This window comes from Mustela lutreola, chromosome 13 (genome assembly GCF_030435805.1).
Source record: "Mustela lutreola isolate mMusLut2 chromosome 13, mMusLut2.pri, whole genome shotgun sequence".
In the NCBI taxonomy this organism is placed as follows: Eukaryota; Metazoa; Chordata; class Mammalia; order Carnivora; family Mustelidae; genus Mustela; species Mustela lutreola.
The window spans coordinates 53,715,258-53,730,032 of record NC_081302.1 but is presented as its reverse complement, the minus strand read 5'-3'; the positions used below and the strand labels follow the sequence as shown (position 1 = coordinate 53,730,032).

The window sequence follows — 14,775 nt, the reverse complement described above, 5'->3', positions numbered from 1 at the left end:
TCAGGCTCCCTGCTCAGTGGGGAGTCTGCTTCTCCCTCTCCCTTGGCACCCCCACCACCACTGCTAGTGCTCATGCTTGTCATCTCTCTCTCTCTCTCTCAAATGAATAAATTAAAAAATCTTTTTAAAAACAAAGAATAATAAGGATTAATAACAATGCCCCAGAAGCTCAGATTTCTTTTAGACTCTTTTCATATGATCTGCCAATTATTTTTGTGGTGGTTATGACTATTGTCCATTTATTCCTTGATTTAAAAAAACAGGAATTAAAAGAACCTATTCTCAGCTTAGGAGAATCTGAAATTGCCCTCTATCAATTTCCAGTTTAGCTGACAATTTTTCTTATAGTGAAAGTATGCTTCCTGTGTTGCAAATTAAATTTGTTCTCTCTGTGGTGTATTCAGGTAAAATAAGGCTCCTTTCTAGTGTCTTTAGAGTAATTTTTTTAAAACTAATAATTATGAGAAATAATGGAATTGGTTCTTCTTTTCTTTTAAGTAGAAAAATATTAGGCTTCCAAATGAAAATTAGAAAAAAAGCACTTCAGTTGCTTATTTTTCGGCATCATGATGTGAAAAAAAATATATAGACAGAGAGATAGATTCATTACCTACCCAGTATTTTCTTAGTCAGAATCTTAGTCTGACTAAGGGTCACTAAATACCCTTAGTCAGAATGGGTATTCATGTGTGTTAATAGGAATAAATATTCAATACTAACCAATGTAAACAGTTTTGGAACCTAAGGGGAAATAATATTTTAGATATCAGAATGAAATAATCATACCCAAAGGATTCTACAAACTGTTCCAAAGAATAGACAGTGAAAACAGCAATTCACTTTGAGTCTAGCATAATTTTGATACCTGAACCAGACAAGAATAATATATGAAAGGAAAATCATAAACCGGGAAATATTTTAAATCATGAGCAATTTTAAATTATTTCAAGAATGTGAAGAAAGTTTAATATTTTTTAGTTCACTATATTAGTGAACTAGAAATTAGAAAAAATATTATTTTAAAAAATGAATAAAAAGGATTTGATAAAACCTAACGACCAAACCTAAAAACAAACCAAATTCTTAGTAAACCAGGAATATTCTTAGTAAATCATGAAAAGAGGGATACTTCTACAATCTGATAAGAGGTATATACCAAAAATTTAGAGCAAACATCTTTATGATAAAATATTCATATTTCCTTTAAAGTTAGGAACAGAACAAGAATGTCACCTTTTTGTACTTTCAGCCAGTGCATTTGCCCAAAGTTATCTGATTGGCTAGATTAAAATTATATAGAATTATATAAATTATATAGAATTATATAATATATATATAAATTATATAGAATTATATAAATTTATATAATTATATAAAATTATATAAAAACCATATATAAGTCATTAGAAAAATAGAATTTAGTGAGATTACTTATAAATCCAAATCAGTGATATTCCTATATTCCACTAACAATCAATTGAGGAGATTTTTAAAATCACCCCATTTGTAATAATAGTAGAAAGCTTTGAGCACCTAGAGCAAATCAAATTACATGTAATATTTTTATGAAGAAAAGCATAAATCTTCATTGAAAGTTGTAAAGGACTTAGGTAAAAGGGAAGCTATACCATGTTCATGGAAAGGAAGCTTCAGTATTGTAAAGCTATTTTACTCCAGATTTTATTTTTATTTTTATTTATTTATTTTTTTTTATTTTTAGAAATGTTTTTTTTTTTTTTTAAAGATTTTATTTATTTATTTGACAGAGATAGATCACAAGTAGGCAGAGAGGCAGAGAGGCAGGCAGAGAGAGAGAGGGAAGCAGGCTCTCTGCTCAGCAGGGAGCCTGATGCGGGACTCGATCCCAGGACCCTGAGATCATGACCTGAGCCAAAGGCAGCGGCTTAACCCACTGAGCCACCCAGGTGCCCTACTCCAGATTTTATATAGATAGCTATGACCTAGTCAGATACTACTAAGGTTATACAGAATTTGACAGGCTGATCTCAAAATTGGCCTGGAAATAATAGCAAAGGAGATTTTGAGGAAGATTAAGGTGTTGTACTTTTTCTTTCTGATATCAGGATCCATCATAAAGCTATATTCATTGTTATAGTACGATATTGGTGCAAAGAATGACAAATAGACTATTAGAATAGACTACAGAGACCAGAAACAGGCCCACATACATCTGTAGGAAGTTAGCATATATCAAAAGTAACATTATATAAATCAGTGTGGGAATGGATGGACTTGTCAATAAATTATTTAAAAATATCCATTTTATGCCATACAAAAATGTAAAAACCAGATATATGACAGAAACACTGTAAGCCGCTCTACAAATTGTAAGCCACAGACTAAGAGATGTTTGATAAGATTTGGAATCACAAAAGGATTAGTATTCAGGGACTATAAAGTATTCAAATTATTGAGATGAAAGACTCAACCCTAAATGGGCAGAGGATGAGTGCGCATGCATAGAAGTTAATTCAGATGACCAAAAAATATTTGAAAAGATACAGGGAAATGAGATTTAAAGCATTAATCAGCTATAATTTCAAACTTCTCACTTCTCTGACAATGACATAGTTAGCCTGAGTTAGCCTCGGGGAACATCTTCTGTTCTTGTGTTTCCCATAATGTGGTTGAATCTTTCTATAGTTTTTTTTTTGTTACAACCAAGATCATAGAGATTGGAGCCCTTCGATTGTATTTTTGCTGTAGTAAATGAATATAATGATGATAATGACTTTTAAAAGGCACTGTGATGCTCATGATGATAAATAAACTTGAAAACTTCACAGTAGGATATGTATTTGCTTTTGTTCTGGGAAAGTAGGATAGATTAATGATATTTCACTTATTTACTCCCTTATTTTACAAAAGGCCACAAGGGGAGGAAAACGCAAGCAGAAAATATCAGTGAGCAATGGAAAAAGAAGCCATTAACTAGAAAAAATTGAAAGCTAGAAAAATAAAGGTTGACCTCATATTACCTGACATACTTCCTTGTCATTTGTGGGGTGAGTCAGTATCTTTTAAAATGTAAATTCTAGAGGTAAACATACTTCAGCTTCCATACTACCTCTGATTATTTGGTAGTGCTGTCTGGGTGTGAGATTGAAAATAACTCTGAAACATGTTCAATGTCAGTAGGAAAGAGTATCATATTGGCAAGCAATGTATGTCACTGACGTTGGAAGGGAGGCATTCGTGCCTTTTTTGCTGTTCTCTATAGGCTTTGGAGGACAATCTAGAAAGGCTCCAGTGTGGGGACAATTGAGGGTGTGTTGAGAGAAGACTATATGGATGTAAGAGGTTTCTGGGACTAGCACACAGTCCAAGCTTGAATGTGTAATTGTCACTCAAGGTAGTTTGACAGGAAGTAACAGAGAGAGCTGCAGAGCCTAATGTCAGCAGGCCAGACTCAAGTTTATGGTCTAGTGCGGAGGAGCAGGTCGGGTGGGCAAAGTGCCAAGATAAGGACTCAGGAAACAAGATAAAAGCCCATTTATTGGGTCTGAGAGATAAAGTAAGGCATTGGTTTTAAACAAGGCAACAATCTGATGAAGGGCCAGAGATGCACATTAGTAAGTCTTACTTGATGCTGTATTGATGAGCTACTGACCCAGAGTGATAGAAATCCTCCCATCATAGCCTGGAACCAGAACGAGGAGGTAGCTGGGAGATAGGGTCAGCTATGTCGATTCTATCACACAGACAGGAAATCCATCAGTTCCTCACACACTCATTCTTTTGCCTTCTCGCTCACACCGGCATCTCTTTTATTAGAGCTTATACTCAGGGCTGTGGAAATCACCACAAAGGATTTTGAGCTATGGAAAATCTAAGTTAGAAGTGTGATGTTCTTAGTATGTTTTCTTGGGATATCGTGGCATGTAGTGGTTAGTTTATGGTAGTATAGCACAGGTAATAGGTTAAAAATCATTTTTGCAAGCTCCCTTGGGATCATAAATTCCAGATACAGTTTTATTTGTGTGGGTGGGAAACTCCATTTTCATGATCTAATAAGCCCATGATGTTCATACCATCTATTTGTAGATGAAGAATGCCTCTGTCACTCACCAGATCGTTGCTTTGACAACATACATATAGAATAGACAGGCTGTATAATCCTAAATTGAATAATTTGTGTTAAGAAGTAAACCTCATTAATTCACTTCCACTAATTTGAATTTGTGATTGCTAAGTTGGAGCCAATTCAAATGTTGTTTTATCTATTTAAGAAAATTTGATAATCCAGTTAAACAATTAAACAAGATTTATGAGGTCTACTAAATCCATTTTGAAAAGAAAATCATTTTAAGTCTTATTCTGTAAGATTTGTATGTACATGAATACTGCTAATTACATGTAAGTTTTGTTAAAGGAGATCAACAGATACTCTTCTTCACAGGTACTTGAAGTTTATATTTATTGCAAAATTTTTTACTATTTGGATTTCACAGCTCAAAACTAAGCTTCCTTAATTGGTTATCTTGAGATAGAGAGAGAGGAAGAAGAAGAGAAAGAGAAAGTTTGTGTGTGCACATGCCAAAAGCTCTTTAGGAACCACAGAAAGCTTTGACTTTATCATTCTGTCCTTCCTGCCCCACCAGGTTCTTACCAAGCCTTGCAAGGTCAGCGTTAGAAAAAAACTTGGCAGATGCTGCGATAGAAATAAGTACTGATAATAATCAGGAACCAGAACTGGAGGATTACAAATGTAAGTATTTGACTTGTTTCTTTTTTAAGTGAAATAATAATTACCAAACATTTGTATTATTTATTATTTTAATTTAAATAAAAATTGGTTTTGTTTCCATATACTTTGTTTTATGTACTTGGTTGAAGAAATCAATCTTTATTTATTTTTAAATTGAAACCCATTTACCAATTAAATCTTAGAATATTTGCTTAATTTCAGAGCACCTGGGTGGCTCAGTTGGTTAACCATCTGCCTTTGGCTCAGGTCATGATCTCTGGGTCCTGGGATCATCCCTACTTAGTGGGGAGTCTGCTTCCCCTCTTCCACTACCCCTGCCCCCTGCTCATGCATGTGCACACGCTCTCTCTCAAATAAATAAAAACTTTTAAAAAAAGAATATTTTCTTTATTTCAGTGCATACCAGATACAGGTCCTCCTTCAAAGAGTCGCAGTTGACACAAACATATTCATGGCTCTGAAAATCCTTGCTGTAAAGATAACGCCATGATTTGGTTTCACCTTTTCTTCCCCCCAAATATATTTCACCATAGGATCTAGACTTCTCCTTCCTTTACATAACATTTACATTTTGAGGACCACTAGTCCTGTGGGATATGTTCAGGAAACTGTTCTAGGTTCATTTAAACTATAGTAATATTTAGAGTACCACTTCATGCCTTCTTACTCTCCCATTTCCACTCATATTGTCTTTTGTGGTACTTTTTTTATGGATAACCATAAGTATTTTGAATTTGGGGAAGATTTAGCTCTTCTATAGAAGTTCCCTATTTTTCAATTAGATCCCAACAATAGGTTCTCTACTGTTTGAGATTAATACCTGTTCTATCAAAAATCCAATGTGGGACCCCTCTCTAATGAGGACATATTGTGGCTGTCTTTGTAGTAGCTGTTTTTAATAGTTGGGACTACACTGAGACAGGAATTTGTGTTAAAGAAATGAGATGACTTTTTTAGAGTAAAATTAAAAACTCCACCTACTGATGGATCTGGGTATACATATGCAGAGCCAGCGCAAAGAGACAGAACCACTCTGGGATCTGTTGACTCGTAGAGTTACTTGACTGAATCTCTTAATACATATCCAGCGATGGACCGAATTATTCTGACTGTAGACTGTTCAGTCTTGGTAACGGGCCAGTGTCAGCAGTTCCCATCTAAGCCTTGTGTAGGGAATAAGGAATCTAAGAGACTGTTGATTCATCTGGTACCATTTATCTTTAATGTCATCTCTCTTGAGGAGGATTTATTTAATGCACTCTCCTTGTTCGAGAACAAGGTTCACCAAATAACCTTCTGATGAGGATTTGGCTTTCTGTATAGTTCTGCCTCCAAATAATATGCTGATATGGCCATCAGTGTATCATGGGGTCCATATGAAAGTTGTAGCTTTCATTACACTGTAGTATTTTCAATTCTTGTTTCTATAGCAGAATTTATGTATAGATCAGAATATATGTCTTTAATATTCTCCTGAGAGTCACATTTATGGTCAATAGACGTGACAAAATTGGGTTTTGAATCTACTGGACTAAGGACCTTGACAGATGGACTAAAATAATGCCATCCTATGAGATTTCTTAGCAGACAGGTAGCCAGTTTCTCCCAGGGAAGTATAAGCATCACCATCCTCTGAGGGCATTTCTCTTTTCAAGCTTGAAGTTTTGACAATAAACATTAGATGAGTGGATTTAATTGTCCTGAAGCCCTAAATCTACTGAACAGATGTGTTCCATAAACCACAGATGATAACAGATGCTACTTGAATCTGAAATTACGTTTGTCATCTTAACATACAAGCATATACTAAAGTCCCTGCCACAATCCTGCTCTTTGTCTGTTCAGTTTTATATTGGGTCTGTTTCAGAGCCCCTGCCAGTAGTAAATAAACAGTAGATTCTCTGTGTGACAGCTTATAGGTTTTCTTCCTTGTAGAACTTGTAAATAAAAAGGGAAATGGCAAGGATCTATTGGAGAGAGAGGTCTCCTGTGCTTTGGCAAATGTGTAGCATGATTAAACAGGGTTTAATCAGGGTGACAGTTTAATTATTTTTAGCTCAAAATCGTTCATGGCATTGCAGAACGCAAGCATTGCTCTTCTCCACTTGTGTTTCAAAATGTTTTAATGCAAAAGGGCAGTTTTCTTATTTGAAGCGTGGAGAGGTACAGGGGTGGTGGATGGGTCAGTTGTTGAAGGCATTGTGATAATCTCTCTGCTTGCATGGGTATTTCCACAGGATGGAGTGTTATTTGGAGTCAAAGGATTAAATATACCCCACTTGGCAGAAAGAACATTAGACTATACAAGTTCTATTTTTAGTTCTGCCCATGTTAGCTGGGTGGCTTTAAGCAAATTACTTAATTTATGTCCTAAGCTTCCTCATAGGTCTTGTTTCATTGTTAAGAGAATTACATGAAATTATATGAAAAAACAGTGAAGCTTCTGGCTTGAGATGTGGCCCATAGAAGTTCCTCAATAAATGATAGCTTTTGTTGTGACCATCAGTACTACTGTAACAACTACCACCATTAATGTTATGATTATTAACCATGGAGAGAATGCATATGAGATGTACTCCCTGACTTCAAATTTATTATTATTGGGTTTGCTGACTGTAAGGAGCTCATATTCTGTTCTAGATCAACTATTTAAAGCAAAATAGGAGATAACACAATAGTAATAATCATCATGGAATAACTATATAGCACCTGGCATGCTTATTTGAAAATACAGATCTCCTCGACCATCCCTGGAAATAGTAATTACAGAGGTCTGTACGGGGTGTTTTTTACTAGATTAATCAGTATTTTTTACTAGAATTCTAGGAAGTTCTTACTTGGAGTTTTTCTTTCTTTCTTTTTTTTTTTTTTTTTTGGATAGGCAGAGATTACAAGTAGGCAGAGAGGCAGGCAGAGAGAGAGAGGAAGAAGCAGGCTCTCCGCCGAGCAGAGAGCCCGATGCGGGGCTCCATACCAGGACCCTGAGATCATGACCTGAGCCGAAGGCAGCGGCTTAACCCACTGAGCCACCCAGGCGCCCCATTACTTGGAGCTTTTCAATGGGTGATCCCCCAAAATGATATTCAGAATATTTCAGAGCTTCTGAATGTATATTTGGTTTGCTTTATGTGTTAAAGTCTCTGACAAAACAAGTTTAGGAAGGTGGTTTCATGGAGTTCTGAGTGGGGAGTGGTTCTTTAATTTCATCTCTATGCTGTTTGCTCATGTGCAATATTTTATATAGAATTCATTATCTTTTGGAACATTTTAAACATTTTATGTAAGGCTATGATGTTTTATTTCCACTTTCAACCTTACTTCTTTTAGATGTTAAATTGAAATCCCTTAATGAGATATTAAATTAAAGATGCTGTGTTGCTTTATGTTCACATTGGACTTGGCTTCTCTCAGTACAGAACTACAAATAATTCTCTATCCTGTGTGAAATGTTTAGGTGAAATAGCATCTGGATCTCTGAGGATTGGGGCTGTTAGTGCACCAATCTATAATGCCCACGAGAAAATGAAAGTGCCCGATGTTCTGTTCTATGACAACATTCAGGTAAGATCACTGCTTTGCCTTTCTGGATAAATCTCTTCTTACATTGTGGTAATTAACTCTGCAGTGAAACTAATGTTTAATTATTTTTCTAATTTGCTAAGTTCAATTCAGATGATGCCAAATGAGGTGTTGACACATCTTTTATTAAGGCATTGTAAACTTTTAAATTCTTTCCCAAGACACCTGAAAATTGAAGAGTTGCTACTATGATTAGGGTAATATATTTTATATGTGCACTAGACTCCATGTAAATAAAATGAATATATCATTAAATTTTAAAAAAATGAACTATTCCTTATCCTCTCTTTTGCTTTCCTGTTAAATCATTTCACTGGTTCAAAGAGGATGTGTCTTGTGCCCTCTCTTCTTGATCTTCCTTTCCTTTTCCTGAAAATTCCTAATATTTTACTGTTTTTTACTTTTCCTTTTTTTTTTTTTCCTTTTTAAGGGAGGAAGGTAGATAATTTCTCACTTGTAAACTAACCAGAAATTATGGACCTTCTTCTAAGACACAGAAATAGTGTATACCCAGAAAGCTTTACTATAGATATTCACCTTAATAAGAATTTTTTCAGAGAAAATTACCCGTAATGTAGGAGGGTTTTTTCCCAAATTTTCTGTTAAGTTGTTATATATTTATTTTATAAAAAGAAACATACTTAATTTTTCTTTAATATTTGGTCCCTAATCTGAACAGAAATAATAACCTTATGTTAGAAGAATTTTTACTTACTATTTTTTTAAAGATTTATTTATTTACTTTGAGAGAGAGAGAGAGAGAAAAGACATGAGCAGAAGGGCAGAGGGAGAGGGAGAGAGAATCCCAAGCTGACTCCTCACTGAGTGCGGAGCCCCACTTGGGGCTCAATCTCATGATCCTAAGATCATGACCTGAGCTGAAACCAAGAGTCAGACACTTAACTGACTGTACCACCCAGGTGCCCCACTTGCTATTTTTACTATATTAAGGAGTTAGAAAAACGTAAGCTTTTTGTCTGCCATTTTCCAATCATATTTCTTATTCAGTGAGTACCATAATTCTTTTCCCTTTATTATATTAACAATACAGAAGGCATCTGGGAAAATCCTTCTCTCTCAGTAAAAATCTTGATTTGGTATTTTGAAATCTGTCAAAACTGTAATTACTACCTCTGACATGCAAAGACATAACCTGGATAGGTTTTGTATTTATTCTATAGCCCATTAATTAATGTAGGTTTTACTTCTCTTTCAGAGCATTAATGCTCTTATGCAAACAGTGGACAAATCAGCAGACAATGAAGTTACCTTTAAGACACAAAGAAGGGGGCGCCTGGGTGGCTCAGTGGGTTAAGCCACTGCCTTCGGCTCAGGTCATGATCTCAGGGTCCTGGGATCGAGTCCCGCATCGGGCTCTCTGCTCGGCAGGGAGCCTGCTTCCCTCTCTCTTTCTCTCTGCCTACTTGTAATCTCTCTCTGTCAAATAAATAAATAAAATCTTTAAAAAAAAAAAAAAAGACACAAAGAAGGGGGACACCTGGGTGGCTCAGTGGGTAAAAGCCTCTGCCTTCAGCTCAGGTCATGATCTCAGGGTCTTGGGATCGAGCCCTGCATCCAGCTCTCTGCTCAGCAGGGAGCCTGTTTCCCCCTCTCTCTCTGCCTGCCTCTCTGCCTACTTGTGATCTCTCTCTGTCAGATAAATAAATAAAATTAAAAAAAAAAAGAAAAAGACACAAAGAGGGAAAACAATCTTACCTATCAAAGAAAGACAAAAACATAATTGTAAGGAAAATAGACTGTTTCTGAGCACTGATGGTATCACATTCTGCCCATGTAGTGGAAAGACAAAGGTATAAAGAAAAAAGAGCCAGAAAACTTTATTATAAGTGACAATTTGAAAAACTCCATGGTACCAAAGGTTGAAAAGACCTCCCAGCATATGAGAATGTAGAAAATTCAGTAGCAGGGAGGGCCATTGTGCCCTTGAACACAGTGTCTGTTGCCATGGTGTCTGTGACATAGCCACTGAAGACCACAGGGCTGCTGTGAACTTTACACAGCGGCCCTGAGGGACTTGCTGTAGCCTGTCTCCAGATGTACCTTTGCTTCATAAAGCATTATGACTTAACCACTAAGGAAAAATTTGAGCTGTACCAATTCAAGGAACTGTGGCTTTGGATTACATTTGCTTTTGTTGCGTATGTTATGGTTTCCTTTTAGTCTGTACTTCCTTTTGAAGCAGTAGTCTTCAGTGTCTCTTGAATATGTAGGAGCTTCTGTACCATCCTCTTCCATGTCCTGTGGTCCCCTTTCCACATGGTATTGAGATTGATTTTTTAAATGTGTTTTCCACACCACTGAAGTCAAGTCTGTTTTTCTTTAGAGCCTTCAGCAAATAGCATGTGCTTGGCATATCATGAATGCTGAGCAAGTATGCGGTGAGTGGGTTAATAAAGAAGGAGTAAGATTTTGAATGTTCATAATGAGGACTATTATTAAATCTGTCATTAAAGAATGTTATACTTACAGTAGTAAGGAGAAATTGGAGGAAAGAGCAATAGCCTGAGGTATTTGGATAAAGAGATTAGTGTACACATACATACACACATATACTCCTGTAGCTCCAGGACTCTGAGGGAGAAAGACAACAAAGTATACATGATTCCTGTACAGTGGGATGGAAGTACACACAGGTTACTATGGTAGCACTGAGGAGATGATGGTCCCAGGTTGGAATGATTGTGGAAAATAAGTTAACCAGGCAAAGCTGACTCTCTCAGGTAGACGGACTAGCATTTGCAGAGACTTGGCTATGTGACAGAGTAGTTCACTTAGGAGGCTACATTTAATTAATTGTCACTGACACAGAACTGAGGTTGCAAATGCAAGAGTAACAAGAGATGAGGCCAGTAGGTTAGGAAAGGGTCAGAACATCTTGGCCTTGCTAATTAAGGAATCTGGATGTGATTCAGAAGAAGTGAGGAAGCCACTGAAAGATTTTAAGCACATTTTCACTTGCTAACTTTGCATTTGCTCTTTAATGTTGTCTATGAGTTGGAACTAAGGCAAAGAGAGACTCGTTAGGGGGCCATTGCAGTAGTCTAAGTACAAGTTACGAAGGATCTGAATGAAGGGTATGACCGTGGGGATAGAGTGGAGAAGACACCTGGCAGGACTGTTCAGGCGGTGGGTAGAGTCAGTGGAGCTGTGTGTAAGATGAAAGCCAAGATTTGCCCTCAGGGAGCTCATAGTCTGCTGGAAAAGCAAACCGAAGAGAGCAGAGAAATTATTCTGAATTTTTGACTGAATATAGTGTTGGAGGAGAGTGACAGGAGATGAAGCCAAGACTAAATCAAGAATATATGAAGGGGAGGAGAGTCCTGGGGGCAGGCTAAATTTGTGAAGAGAGTTAAGAAGTATAGATTTCCAGTTATAAATTAAAGAAGTCATGGGGTTGTAATGTACAGCATGGGGAATATAATCAATAAAATCATGTCAACTTTGCAAGGTGGCAAATGGTGGTGATCATTTCACAGTGTTTATAAATGTTGAATCATATTGCACAACCTGAAACTAATTTAACTTTATAATGTCAATTATACCTCAATCAATAAATAAGTATCCTTTATGGGGTGCCTGGGTAGCTCAGTGGGTTGAGCCTCTGCCTTCAGGTCAGGTAATGATCTCAGGGTCCTGGGATTGAGCCCCGCATCGGCCTCTCTGCTCGGCAGGGAGCCTGCCTCTCTGCCTATTTGTGATCTCTCTCTCTGTGTCAAATAAATAAATAAAATCTTTAAATAAATAAATAAATAAGTAGCCTTTAGCAAAAAAAAAAAAAAAAAAGATGAACCTGTGTTTCAAAGGTCTTAAGAGTCATTTAAGGAATTTTGAAAAAAAATAAGTGACGTGATTTTTTTTAAAGATTTTTATTTATTTATTTTACAGACAGAGAGATCATAAGTAGGCAGAGAGAGAGGAGGAAGCAGGCTCCCTGCTGAGCAGAGAGCCTGATACTGGACTTGATTCCATGACCCTGGGATCATGACCTGAGCCAAAGGTAGAGGCTTTAACCCGCTGAGCCACCCAGGTGCACCTAAAGAAGTGACATGAATTTGAATGAAGAGGTAACAGTCAGTTACATGAAGAACACATTGCCTCAAACAGACACTGAAGTCAGAGAAGCCAAATTGTCTGATAAAAATCTAGGCCAGAGATGTAAAATACTAAATGAAAACTGGGGTAAAAAGGAAGGGATAGATACCCTTGACGTTAGGGTGGCTTAATAGCTTACTCTTGGCAAGGGAGGAATGAAGTGTGCAGGAAGATGATGGTAGCAGTTTGGTCAGGTGATAGGAAATGATGCTATTAAAGAGGATAAAAGATACAAGATCAAGAATGAAGTTGAGAAAAAAATAAAGAGACAAGTTTTGGGTATGTGGAGGTTGAAGAGACTGGGAAATAATAGTACATAGTTTGATAGTCGCTCAGAATATGAGGCTGGAGTTGAGGAGGATAGTTTTACTCTTGAAGATCAGCATAGAATTGGTGCCTGAAGCAGTGGAACGGAGGAGAGGACTTAGGACGAGTGGTCTGAAGCAGCTCTTCAAGCACAGAAGTGGATACTCAAGTCTCGCACAGCCCACCCTCGCCCTTGTGTACAAGTAGGCACAAGCTACTCAGCCCTAAACCTTGACCCCTGGGGAGAGCATGTAAAAAGGCACTAACAGAGAGCAAATGAAGGAACGTGGGGGAAATCAGAATCGAAGGAATTGCTACAACAATTAGGTTGGAAGATCCAACCTAAAAGATTATGGAAAGAAATTGTTAGAGAGGAAGGAGGGATTCAGGAGAGATGGGCAATTAACTGGAAGAGGAAACTTACAAGAAATTGTCTGTGGTTGGGGTGCCCGGGTGACTCAGTTGGTCACGTGTCTGCCTTCAGCTCAGGTCATGATCCTGGAGTCCTGGGATGGAACGCTGCACCCCCCCCCCACCCCCAACCTCTGGGCTCCTTGCTCAGCAGGAAGTCTGCTTCTCCCACTGCCCCTTCCCCTGCTTCTTCTCCCTCTCCTCCCCACCTTATTCACTCACTCTCTCAAATAAATAAAATCTTAGAAAGAAAGAAAGAAAGAAAGACAGAAAGAAAGAAAGAAAGAAAGAAAGAAAGAAAGAAAGAAAGAAAGAAAGAAAGAAAGAAAGAAATTAATTCTCTGTGGTACTTAAGTGGGTCAAGAGGTTAAGGGAAGAATTACATAGGCAGTGACAGTGACCTTAGCCTTAGCTAATGTTTGTTGATTTGAATAATCTAGTTAGATGGAATGAGGGTGTGAAGTAGGGAGAACATGAGTACAATACAGAAGAATACAACTATAGTTTGAATTATTTTTCAGTATTTACACTGCTTTTTTATCTGTCTATACAAATGCTTGTTCCAACTTTTCTGTCTGTTTTTCATGCAGATTAGCCCCTTTGTTACTGGAAGACTTAAATGTCTGGAAATTGGCCCTGACTTTTCATCTTAGTTAAAATGAAGAGGTCTCCAGACCACATTCTCATTAGAACCCAGAATAAAGGGGTATTCTAGGACTCCCTTTTAAGTAGGGTAACAATACAGGCTTGCTGAAGATAGTCCCTAAAATAGTTTCTGTTTGCATTTGTTGTTCATTATTATTAATAGTGTCTCTTTTGAGCTTAAAAAGTGTTCCAGAGTGGACAGTAAATTGACAAGCTTTTTAAAGCTCTAGGTCAATGGTGTATCTGCAAGCATTTCAGAAAAATAAAAACTACAAAGATAAACATTTAGGAAATACTCATCCATTTTTGAAGGAAAGAAAAAAAACTTTGTTTTTCTAAGAAAGAAACTGAAAGAAAGTACAGCTTAATTTGACAAGTTAAAAGGAAAATGTTTGAGATGTCAAAAAAAAAATCCATAAAGCAAGTCAAAAAAAGAAAAGCAAGTAACAAGCTAGAAAATATCTGTAGCATGTATTAAATACAAACAGTTGATTTGCCTTTTCCATAATTAGGGAGGTTCAATAACTTCAGTCTTTATGAGGCTGTAACTGTTTTGATACAGAAAACCAAGAGAAAGAAATAGGGATATTAATTGTTCTGGGATATATTTCTTCCTCCAATACTCCCCATCCCCCACAATGAGCCTTTGTGACCTACTTACGGTTGTCCTATTTTTCCAGATATAAAAGAGCAATGTAATTTCCTTTGTGGCTGTTGTGAACAACTTTAATCTTGTTCTTTTATTATATTGTGTTTTAATTCAAATAAAATGTGGAAGCTAAATACTACATTTCTAATTCTAAAATTGCACATCCTTTGAAGGTAATGGTTAAGACCAAGTTAGTGTAAAATGTTCCATGGAAATCTCCAGTTATTTTGGAAAGCCTATGTATATTTACATTATTAGCAACTACTAATTTAAATAGTAAATTATAAGCCAACCCTGCATAGAGCAGTAGTTAAAATATATTTGAGTTAAATTATGAAAACTC

The 14,775-nt window shown here is 36.8% G+C and overlaps 1 protein-coding gene across 2 annotated transcripts in view; it reads left to right on the top strand.

The window, feature by feature from the left end:
- Positions 1-14,775, top strand: part of VWA8 (von Willebrand factor A domain containing 8) — a 333,728-nt gene that overhangs the window by 132,283 nt on the left and 186,670 nt on the right. For both annotated transcript variants that reach the window (XM_059144521.1, XM_059144520.1), the window contains 2 exons: positions 4,623-4,729; positions 8,184-8,290. In XM_059144521.1, the coding sequence (XP_059000504.1) occupies positions 4,623-4,729; positions 8,184-8,290 (214 nt within the window). The remainder of the gene's footprint in view (positions 1-4,622; positions 4,730-8,183; positions 8,291-14,775) is intronic.